This window comes from Xyrauchen texanus, chromosome 19 (genome assembly GCF_025860055.1).
Source record: "Xyrauchen texanus isolate HMW12.3.18 chromosome 19, RBS_HiC_50CHRs, whole genome shotgun sequence".
In the NCBI taxonomy this organism is placed as follows: Eukaryota; Metazoa; Chordata; class Actinopteri; order Cypriniformes; family Catostomidae; genus Xyrauchen; species Xyrauchen texanus.
In genome coordinates, this window is record NC_068294.1 from 19,800,625 (window position 1) to 19,813,183 (window position 12,559).

The following is a 12,559-nucleotide window of genomic DNA, read 5'->3' on the forward strand; positions in this document are numbered from 1 at the left end:
TGTTCTCTCCCCCCTCTCTTTCTCCTAGCATGCCCAATGCCGCCACCGCCAGCATCGCAAGAAAATCTGCATTTTATACCTTCTAACAGGTTGATCAAAGCCTTTACCTCTCAGTGATCAGCCAGTGCCTTGATTTGCTGTATTGTTTCAAAAGATGCTGTGTAATCATTCATTACAAATGCATGCTGCACAATTAGGCCATAATCCTTCCCTCATATCCAGCATATAAACAGCTTTTGATGGTGACTCCTGCCAAATAGAATCTTCAAACTGTGAATTGTAATGTTTCTAATGCCTACCAGTGATGCCAGATTGCTGAATGTATATGATGCTGAACACTTTGCTCTAGGGCAAAATTAAACCCCATCCTTGCATTCAACATTTAACTAAGTTTTATAATCCTCAGAAGATGGAATTTTCCTCTTGCTCATCACAGATGGGGATGGTTTAATGTGTGTTGGCCCTAGTTAATTACCCAAACTCTGACTGTTCCTATTAGGGCTGCACAATTCATCTAAATAAAATTGTAATCGTGAAATGACCATATGTGATTATTAAATCGAAAAGGGCTGCAATTTAATTAAATAAATGGTCTGCTCGCTTCAAAGTTTATCTGGACTGCTCTGTCCAGTCTATATTAAGCATTATTACAGTGTTTTCAGAGCTGTTCTGTGCTCCACAACTCCATCTCATGCTTAGAGTAACAGAAGTGCTCAGAGTTTGGTTCTGTGAGCTTACGTGCACTAAGCACTTTATGTACACTACACCGGTGCTTCCTGCACAAACCGGTTTTATTATCATCTGCGGTAGAAGCTTCTCAGTCTACGCCAGGCACAGGTGTCATAATAATAATGCAGAATAAAAGATTGGGTATGATTCAAACATCTTTATTAAATGATTGCTGAGAATACAGCATTAAATGTAGCACCTGTAGGGTGAAACATGTGCTCTTCCTCCAATCTCAAGCGGTTCGCCCTTATTACAATCCCAGCGTCCACAAATGAAAGCAGAGCTAATATTACCAACATCCAACAAAATTAAAAGGATGGAATGTACATATAATAAATCTATATACAATATTTAGATACTATAATATAATGCTATATTGAATAAAATACACAATTATTGAATGAAATAGTGACAAACCAAAACTTTCACTTTGTTTAATTAAACCAATGGGTTATCAGTTCAACTTTAGTTTGACATAAAGCCTCGTTCTTTAGGACTATCTTATATACAGTAAAGAATAGTTTGTATAAGCATACTTGTTTTTAAGGCTTAGATTACTTTTGAATATTTTGTGTTTATTTAATTATTCAACCAACCAACAGTATTTTTGACAGCAAAAACTATGCAACAACTATAGAAATTCAGTTAACAGTGAAATTGAGCAGAAAGTTAATCAGACCATTATATATATATACACACTCACCTAAAGGATTATTAGGAACACCTGTTCAGTTTCTCATTAATGCAATTATCTAATCAACCAATCAAATGGCAGTTGCTTCAATGCATTTAGGGGTGTGGTCCTGGTCAAGACAATCTCCTGAACTCCAAACTGAATGTCAGAATGGGAAAGAAAGGTGATTTAAGCAATTTTGAGCGTGGCATGGTTGTTGGTGCCAGACGGGCCGGACTGAGTATTTCACAATCTGCTCAGTTACTGGGATTTTCACGCACAACCATTTCTAGGGTTTACAAAGAATGGTGTGAAAAGGGAAAAACATCCAGTATGCGGCAGTCCTGTGGGCGAAAATGCCTTGTTGATGGTAGAGGTCAGAGGAGAACGGGCCGACTGATTCAAGCTGATAGAAGAGCAACTTTGCCTGAAATAACCACTCGTTACAACCGAGGTATGCAGCAAAGCATTTGTGAAGCCACAACATGCACAACCTTGAGGCGGATGGGCTACAACAGCAGAAGACCCCACTGGGTACCACTCATCTCCACTACAAATAGGAAAAAGAGGCTACAATTTGCAAGAGCTCACCAAAATTGGACAGTTGAAGACTGGAAAAATGTTGCCTGGTCCTGATGAGTCTCGATTTCTGTTGAGACATTCAGATGGTAGAGTCAGAATTTGGCGTAAACAGAATGAGAATATGGATCCATCATGCCTTGTTACCACTGTGCAGGCTGGTGGTGGTGGTGTAATGGTGTGGGGGAAGTTTTCTTGGCACACTTTAGGCCCCTTAGTGCCAATTGGGCATCGTTTAAATGCCACGGCCTACCTGAGCATTGTTTCTGACCATGTCCATCCCTTTATGGCCACCATGTACCCATCCTCTGATGGCTACTTCCAGCAGGATAATGCACCATGTCACAAAGCTCGAATCATTTCAAATTGGTTTCTTGAACATGACAATGAGTTCACTGTACTAAAATGGCCCCCACAGTCACCAGATCTCAACCCAATAGAGCATATTTGGGATGTGATGGAACAGGAGCTTCGTGCCCTGGATGTGCATCCCACAAATCTCCATCAACTGCAAGATGCTATCCTATCAATATGGGCCAACATTTCTAAAGAATGCTTTCAGCACCTTGTTGAATCAATGCCACGTAGAATTAAGGCAGTTCTGAAGGCGAAAGGGGTCAAACACAGTATTAGTATGGTGTTCCTAATAATCCTTTAGGTGAGTGTATATATATATATATATATATATATATATATATATATATATATATATAAAAAGATTGGTATTGGATGTTAAATCCTGATTGGAGAATCCCTAACTCGAAAATTGGCTCTTTATACTGAAAGGAGGGACTTCCATTTCTTCAGCCGCCATATTGAGTGTTACGAAATCTCACATAAGTTATCATTCGTGTGATGCGTCCCCCAGCCAAAATAGTAAATGAGGGTATAACAGTCTTAATTGAGACATTTCCTTTGTAAAATGTGTTTTTTTCTTGTAAAATTGGTCTAAACTAAGGATATTATTGTTTAAAGAGAATAAGGATCATAGCAAGTGTGTTACTGATGCTGATTAAGATTCCAGAATTGTGGCTGGAGGGTCTGCAGCGTGCCACAGGCGGCCACAGTGGTACAAAGCAAACCAGAAATGACGGTGCTTTAATTAAGCAGCTAATTTACTGCAATTCTCTTGCATTAAACTTAAAAGTGAAAAAGGGCCACAATGGACCGGAGATTGACAGACACATAATCATGGGACAGGGCACTCATCAAGCGGACTCAGCTTCCTGCATGATGCTCCTACACCTTTTTAATTTACAATCCACTGCCTGCATTGTGTAATCAAACACTCTGTAATGCATATAAAAATGTGACTAGACACATATTATTCTCCAAGACTGGAGCGCAGAGAGGGGAATTGCTTTGGGAAATTAGGAACTGTTCACTAAGCAGGGATGAGAATGAGGCATAAAGTAAATTTTGAAAAAATCATTTTCAAATCATCTAAAGGTCAAGTCATATCTGGGCCATGGAGACTTCTAATTGAAGAATTTGCATATAATTTGTTGCTAAAGAGTCTGGCCAGACCTTTATCGATTATTCAAAATACCTGTTTATTCTGTTGCATGCAGAGCAGGGCTGATTTGTCAAGACATTTACCACCCTTAGTCTTATCAGTTGCTGGATGAATTGAGCCCTGTCAACTCTATAATGACTTCTCTTTATGGAGACCTTCATGTGAACTTCAGAAATGGAAGAATCGCGTTATCTTACCTTGAAAGAAAGTTAGACAAGAAAATGGGCCAGAAAAGACAAAAGAAACAGGCCACAGATTTGGTGTTGGTTGTTTAGATTTGGTTAAAAACGCTATGCAGTGTTCCTCAAGGTTAAGGATCTCGAGGAGAGACCAGACAGGTCGCCTGCCTGCTGCCACCAGTTGCATAAGCGTTCAAGCCCGATTACTCTTCTCATTACTGCTAAAGGTTCAGGTGGCAGCATTCTATTCATATGCTTAATCTATTAGCAAATTACAGAGGCAATTTACATGTTAATCAATTCTAATGGTTTACTCTCATCTGTTATGCTTTATGAATAAACAAGATGAATCAGTCTACACAAAGCACTTTCATATTTCATGCGCAAACAAATATCAATACTGTCATCTAGTCATTCAGTGTAATCACAGCAAGTATTTTCCATATGAAGTGAATGAATGCTTATATCATTATATCTTAAAAACAACAACAGTGATCATCCTAATCTTCATCGTGTTTATTATTTTTGAGTAATGCCCTCTGTGTTAGTACATTTTTTCTTTCTCTGCTGATGATCTGAATCTAAAATAGCTTGTGAGGGTCAGTCATACAGGAGCTGTTGCTGTTTTATGTTAAATTTAGTGTTACTCAGAGATCAGAATGGTCTTAACTTTCTCTTGCTATCTTGTTTTCTATGTACTAGACATCTGCTTATGAAACAACCCTCCAGTCCTCACACTACAAACCTTTCCATCACATACACATTCAGACTCACACATATTCACTTCTCCTCTCAAATTAAACTTGTCAAATTTGTCCTCTGAGAGCCCAGCACTTGACAGGTGTTCACATTTTAAAAAGATTCTACCGGTTACATCAAGCATGCTCAACCTGCTGTTTATTTATTTACAGTACATATTCATTGTAACTACCAGGCCCTCAGGAATTGCCATGTCCCAGTTTTTCCACTGAGAGGATCACACAGTGGGCTCCGGTTCCTCTGAGTGCTGGCCCCTGCTTGGCTCTCTGGAGGTGGTGCTTGGTGTGCTAGACAGGCAGATGCTGAGTGCTGCTGAGGGAACCAGTGCCCAGAGGGAAAGCCACACTGGCCCCAAGTCCACCATCTGCTTTTATCAACTCTTACTTAATGCATGCAAGGAGCACTCCTCTATCTTTCTCTCAGTTTCAGAACCGTTTTAATGCACTCTCCTTAAATGAAAAGTTAGCTGTTATAAACACTCTCTTTTTTTCTCCACTCTCCCTTGCCCTTTTCTCACCCACTGGTTCTGATGGGAAAAAAAAACATCAGCCTTTGGGTGTAGCGGTGAATGGTTTGACTCACAGTGTTTCATTGGGGTCTTGTAAGATGCCCTTTCATGTCAGTTACTGTATTTGTTCTCCTTACAGGTTGAAACCGGAGTTGCAGGTGCCATTCCTCCACCACCAGGTGGCATTGCACCTCCTCCTCCACCTCCACCACCCCCTCCACCACCTCCAACTGGAGGTATTCCACCTCCACCCCAACCAGCAGGTCTGGGACCTCCACCACCCCCACCTCCACCCGGGTGTGGCCCTCCACCTCCACCCCCACCTCCTGGTGGAGGCCCTCCCCCACCTCCGGGAATGGCTCCTCCCCCACCTGTCATCCAGTTGCCTTATGGGCTGGTGCCTAAGAAGACATACAAACCAGAGACCATCATGAAGCGGGTGAACTGGTCGAAGGTAAGAAAGACAAAGAAACATTTGCAACATCTAACTCAGCTGCAGTCGAGCTTGAATGCTTTAAACGCATGTGTTCTTAGAACTGAATAATACACTTCAAGGTCAGCAGTTAATTGCAAATTGCAGCAGTAATTTAGCCTTCTCTGAGTGTAAGAGGAAGATGAGAAGAAAGGATGAAAAAGAGTGCAACTTTTTTCTGTTGGAGTTGATGGTCCAAAGCCTGCGAGTACACGCAGCTTATTAAAAAGAGCGTTGAGCTGTGAGACTCACGACTCACCACTCTGCCTTCCTTTCAAGATATCAGGTCATAAACTATTTCATTAGCTCAAGTGCCCTTGCACCCACACATTCCTGCCGTAATTGAATACGTTATTGAGTTAAACAAAACACAAACACACAAAACAGTTGCATAATCCTCCATTGCGTTTTAATATGATTTCTTCAACCTCTTCATGTATGATTTCTTCTTTTAACTATCAATCATTAATTTGTCTATTGCCTTGGGGACTTTTGCAGTCTAAAAACTGGATTAATTTATTTGTACTTTTTTATGCTTTTGCTTGACCTTGTCTTTAACTTGTTAATGCATTAGTTCTGAGAGAATAGACACCTCCACAAGCGGAATGCTCTTTAAAAAAAAAAAGAAACAAAAAGAGAAACTCTCTCAGAGAAACTTAAATATATATCATTAGTAGACAACATACAATACATTCCAGAGGCATGCCCTGTAGTACACCTAACACATGTAATGATCTGCTGAAGTCAAACCATTCTTTTTTTGAGAAGATGATGGTTTGTTTCCTTGGCTTAGAGAAAAGGTAAAAGTGTAGAATTCTTCTGCATATAGGTTGCTTGCGACTTTGAGGTAGCAGTGCTAATGGACCAATATGGGTTTTTAAAAGGCCAAAGCTGAAAACAGGGTTGCCTGTGGCAAATGTAATGCAGATATACAGATATGCTGTACACGTAAGATGTACACGTAATTGCTGAATATGTGAACAATCACTAACATTCACTGAGCACTTTATTAGGAACACCTAATAATTAATGTGATTATCTAATCAGCCAATTGTGTGGCAGCAGTGCAATACATAAAATCATTCAGATACGGGTCAGGAGCTTCAGTTAATGTACACATCACAAAAGTGATCTAAGTGATTTTGATCATGGCATGATTGTTGGAGCCAGACGAGCTGGTTTGAATATTTCTGTAACTGCTGATCTCCTGGGATTTTCATGGATAACAGTCTGTAGGGTTTAGTCAGAATGTTGCAAAAAACAAAAAGCATCAAGTGAAAAAGCACGGAAATACCTTGTTGATGAGAGAGGTCAATGAGAATGGCCAGACTGGTTTGAGCTGTCAGTGAGGCTACGGTATCTCAGATAACCACTGTGTACGATTATAGTGAGCAGAATAGCATTTCAGAATGCACAACACTTTGAACATTGAAGTGGATGGGCTACAATATATTTTGGGAAAAAAAGTGTACATTTTTAGTTGCAGGCAGATTGGCTTTTTCCTGTAAGGTGTGACTTCCTTTTCTACATTCATTGATTGACCTTTGAGCATTTCAGAATGCACAACACGTCAAACCTTGAGGCGCATGGGCTACAACAGCAGAAGACCACGTTGAGCACATTATTAGGTCTGTAGTGTTCATAATAACATCCTCAGTGAGTATATTTTACAACATATTTTTTAAAAAGTTTACTTTTATTCACAAGGCTTTCAGTTTATTTTGTCAAAAGTTAAATTATTACTTCTGTTAATTGGCAAATCAAATACAAATTTTGGCCAATCTTATATTCTCAAAATCAGTCTGGCAAATTAAAACTCTTTTACAGTATTTGCCTGTAATTGCCTACTGCACATAGAACCCGAAGCCGCCGCCAGGCGCCGCCATTTGCGCCATTTAGAATTTCAGCCGCCGCCAGCCAATAGTTTCGTAAGCCAAATTGAGCCGCCATCTGATAAAGTTTGGCTGAGCCGGCTAGAATTGTTTGCATCAAATAATAATTCTATCACATAGAGACATACACACACGAAATATATAAACAATACACGATATCTATTTTCCCACTGGATTCATAACAGCACAGTCTTGTGCTCGTTGCTATGATACACAGACTCACAGTGAATTGACGACCATTTAAAATTGCTCGTTTTCCGTACAGAAGAAACGATGCATTTTTTTTCTCGCACTGAGGTGAAATGGCGGAAAGAAGCAAGCAAGGTAAATTTGATCTCACTTCTCATATACTTTCCTAATTCCTACTTACTTTTTTTTTAACTTAGGCCTACCCAGACTTTTGTTAAATCTTCAGGGCACGGTTGCACAAACACCTGAATCAAAGATTGATGTTATGAACCAAATATTCTGGAACGGAGAGATTTATAGCGCTGAACGTGATATTACTGCAGTAACAAACCACCGTTTCCACATTGCTAATTCACGACGCATGCTTCAGTGTACATTGAAGTGAAATGTGCAAAACCTTGTCCAAAATAATACTGATAACAGTGTGTGTTTATATTAAGGCGAGACACGGCAGGCAAAAACAAAAATTTTTTTTTTACTAGTCAATTTTGAGATTTTTGGATATTTGTCTTCAATAACATGTCTTCTTTCAGACTTGTGGTGAAAAAAAGTCAGAAATACACATTTAGGTCTTTATTTTACTACACTTCGTCTGTTTGCGTCTGTAGATTTCTCATAAATTCAACAAAAGTTTGCGTTCTTAATCAACATACTTCTCCGTGATCTCTGCCGTCATTCTGTAGACATGAAGTGGCAGCTTCAGCCATTTGCAGCTATGAAAAGTTTGGCGGCTGCAGCAGCCATTTAGGTTTTGGCTGAGCCGGCTAGCCAGCCAATAGCTTCATCAGCCAGCCATTATTCTCAAAACAAATGGCTTCGGGCTCTAACTGCACATGTACTGAGTGGTTTATTATTAACGGACCCTAGTTACACGTGACGGGCCACTTAAAGTAAAATGAATGGGAGAAACTGAAATGCCCAACGGTCAACAGATGTAGAAAAGGAAGTACCCCTTTACAGGTAAAATAGCCAATCACCTTTTAGATAAAGACACCGCCTGTCAATCAACTCAAAAACACACATGTGCAATAGCTAGACGAGCCATGAAAACATTTTTTATTTGCGTAATCTGAGGTAAAGAAGCAACATTTTTATTCCAGTGCTGATTTGAGAAATGCTCTTTGATTGTAATCTTAACCAAGCGTTTTGGAGATTTAGGTATTTTCCCATTCAAGTATGCAGGAGCTGTACTTGAATGCTGCTTGTTTACATAGAAAAGTAGTTGCCCAGCTTGCCCAAGAGCGTTCCGAAGATGGCCGCCATATGGTCTGACTTGCTAAAAAGAATTTGTTATTAGTCCATACATATCAGTATGTCATGTGTGGTTTTTCTTGTGTGGGTCACTTTCTATCTTCTCCCTGACTCTATGATCAGTAAACTGTCCTTCCCAGGCAGTCAAATGGAGGAACACTAATAAAGTGGATGGGCTGTACTCAGAAACATTCTTACACAATGGAGGGAAGACAGTGTTTGTCTAAAGTGAAGTTTCAATGAAGAAATAATTGACAGTCATCCGTCATCACAGTTAGAGACTACTAATCCAAATAACTGTTCACATATGCAAATTCACAGAAAAAATATAAAATAAAAAGACGTAAAGACCTCTTCATTTATTGATACATTTGCTCAATAAATCATTCTCTCTGACAGACATGGAAGAGGTTATATCATGTGTTGTGAAACTGAGACCTCTCATGCATCACTTTGCTGATATGTCAGTGGTAGGTGATGGAGAGAGAGAGAGAGAGAGAGAGAGAGAGAGAGAGAGAGAGAGAGAGAGAGAGAGAGAGAGAGAGAGAGCGCACAAGGGAAAGAATAAAAATGAGAATGCTATTCAGTTTGTATCTTGCTATTTTAAATCACCCACAGAAGACCCCTCCATCTCTCAAAACACAGTAAGATAACAGTCAGAGAGTAAAAGTTGCCAGCAGCAATAAAGTTGGGGAACACTCCAGCCCGTACACCCCTCCCGATCTTTCCCTAAAGCATGTTACGGACTTTCAAATAGCCACATTGGAGATTGTTGCCTGGAGGTGCTGTAATGTAATTTCTCCAACTGTTAGAACACCCACACAGGGGAGCCGCACTCCGCTATAGAAGAGTAAATGATTGCTCACGTCTATGGCTAGGACCATTTGGAGCTGCTTGCCTCCTGCCCAGAGGTGGGTGCCGCTGCCCAAGGCCAGATGAAACTACAGTATATCACTCTGCTGCTTCAGCGTGAACAAGGCCACCCTGGCTGAGCCTCGTGTTAATTACTCTGTTTGTAGGAAACACAGTTGTTTTTGAGTGCACTTATGAGAAAGCACAAAGACTGCTCATTTTTTCTCCCTCTTTTTGTCTAACTCTCTGTCTCCACCTCCCTCTGTCTATCCTCTGCTCTGTATGGATTTAGTAAAACAGTAAAATGGATCTAATACTGTCCATTTACGATGGTTGTAATCGTGAATAATTGAGGGGAAAATGTAGTAACATGAGGGTTGGTGCTGCTTGGTGTGTGTGTATGACAGGAACTGATGTATTATTGAAATGGTTTAACTGCGTCATTTGATGTGAATTTTTGGGATATGCTTTGAGATTCATTTGATGTCTTGACAATTCATTAGATCACCTCAAATTCTCTCTAAACTCGACAAGCTGGTCTCCTTGACAATCCCAAAATTGTCTTTGTATGTAAAAAGCGGTGATTTTCAATAGGTTTAGCAAATTTGTTTGATGAAAAGTTTTTTCTTCATCCTTATGACATTTTTTAAGCCTGTTTATTTAGCTATTGTTAATAATGCATTATTATGTTGTTAGTTGTATTTTATAGATTGTATATAACATTGTTTTCCCCTGCTGCCCATGACCCTATAAAAATAATCCTGCGACCCACCAGTTGAGATACCCCTTTATTAAAGAATCTCTTTATTTGGACTTCCTGCATCATCCACTTATTCTCTTCCAGTAATCACATGAACTGAACATCCTACTCCAATTCTCTTCCAGGAATCATGTGAACTATAATATTACATTTTTTCCAAGCCTAGTTTGAGGCCAAGTAAAGGGGCAGCTCTCAGCTGTAATAAAGGAAAATAAAATGTTTAAATCAATAAATACAATAACTCCTTCAGTTGTCACATGTGATGATGATAATTCCTCATGATTTTGTGGATATACAGTATATGTCTATACTGAACATATTTTTCTAGTAATTGGGCTGCAATTATATAAATTACCACAACAGTGTACTCTTAGATTAAGAAAGAAACATCTTCGCAAAGGTGTAATTTTGCATAATTTTTATATTCATTTGTATTTGATAAGTGTTGATTGAGGCTGAATTGAAGGAAAAGGATAAAGAAAAAAGCCCTCAGCATGACAGTTTTTGATTGTGTATTTGATTGATACATAGCACGTTGTGGTGATAGTCACTGGGATTTGATGCTGACATGAAGTGGATGACAGCCAGGTGATGATATCTACCTTACTATTACATTCACCGACTTGATATGCATACTATATGTTTACATTTTCTGAAGCAAATGTGAGTGGTGCTTTCCTGTGCAAAACCCACCGTCACAATACTAGGGTGTTATGGGTAGTTGCCTGGTTTTTTCAAAAAAAGTGTTTGCTATGTCATCCCTTGGGTTGCAGTGGTATACCGGTTTCACGGTATGAAAATGTATTGTTTTCATACCATGTACATTTGCTTATCTACGGTATTTAGAAAAAATGCAGCCGGATAGAGAATCTTACCTGCATGTGTGCATCTCCTTTCCTCCTCGACTGCCTGTCAGACTCGTCAACTTGCGCCACACACACGCAGCGGAGAAAATGTCAGAGAGAAGTGAGGTGAGTTTTAAAGCAGTGTTTCTCAACTAGTGGGTCACGACCCAAAAGATGCAGATTTAATGATAATCTCGAAATCAGCTAAAGGGTTCTCATCTGCATGTTCGCACAAGAGTAACAGAACCAGCTCGCTCTAATGATCTGCTCTGCTCTGATGCGCACGTGCAACAACCAGGCTTCCATCGATATTGCACAATGCAGATCTCAAAACTGATGTGACCAATTTAAATTCTAGTGAGACTTTTCTAGATTAAAGCATTACGAAGAAAGTCAAGTCAAACTTCTCAAACAGTAGGCAGCCCTGACATGCATCACATGCATCACTGAGGAAAAGAGCAACACTCTGCTATGCACAAATTTTTTTTTCATTATACATCTCACCTTTACAAAATTGTTTCACAGATTTACATGAGTAAGAGTAACTTATATTTTGAAAAAAATATAGTTTCATATTAAATAATCTAAAGATAGAATCTATTAATATCAACAGTGGCATTTGTAGTTAAATTTTCAAGATGTGTTTCAGCTTGTATATATTTTTGAATAAATAATATAATTTGTTGTTATTATTATTATTATTATTATTGTTATTACTATTTAAGACTAGCTACACTGACCTAACCATGGTAATGTGGAGCCTTTCCTCTAGTATAATATGTATGTTCTGTTTGAATTATGTTTGAAATTAGGAAAAAAGGGGATAATAATGGGGGCAGTGGTGGCTCAGTGGTTGAGGCTCAGGGTTACTGACCAGAAGGTCGGGGGTTCAAGCCCCAGCACCACCAAGATGCCACTGTTGGGCCCTTGAGCAAGGCACTTAACTCCAGGTTGCTCCGGGGGGATTGTCCCTGTAATAAGTAAGTCGCTTTGGATAAAAGCGTCTGCCAAATGCATAAATGTAAATGTAAATAATGGGCTCATTTAAGTAAATATGCTCTTCAATATTTAAAAGGGGGAAGATAAAACGTCCTGTCTCATTTGTTGATGTCAACAACAAAATAATGTCACTTGATGCATGTCCTTGTTCTTGAAAACTAAAACTGTGCAACATAAAAGGAAATGCGACCCAGGATATATTAAATACAGGTTACACTTTTACTATGGTGGGTCGCCACCAGATTTCCAATATAAAATCTGTCCTGAAGCAAAACCAGTTGAGAATCATTGAGTTAAAGGTACAGACAGGAGCAGTATATGTTAATTGTTAATAATCATAGGACTTTACTTTAAAA

The 12,559-nt window shown here is 39.3% G+C and overlaps 1 protein-coding gene across 5 annotated transcripts in view; it reads left to right on the plus strand.

The window, feature by feature from the left end:
- LOC127659387 (protein diaphanous homolog 2-like) overlaps window positions 1-12,559 on the plus strand; it is a 609,426-nt gene that overhangs the window by 229,536 nt on the left and 367,331 nt on the right. For all 5 annotated transcript variants that reach the window (XM_052149176.1, XM_052149179.1, XM_052149180.1 and 2 more), the window contains one exon: window positions 5,083-5,397. In XM_052149176.1, the coding sequence (XP_052005136.1) occupies window positions 5,083-5,397 (315 nt within the window). The remainder of the gene's footprint in view (window positions 1-5,082; window positions 5,398-12,559) is intronic.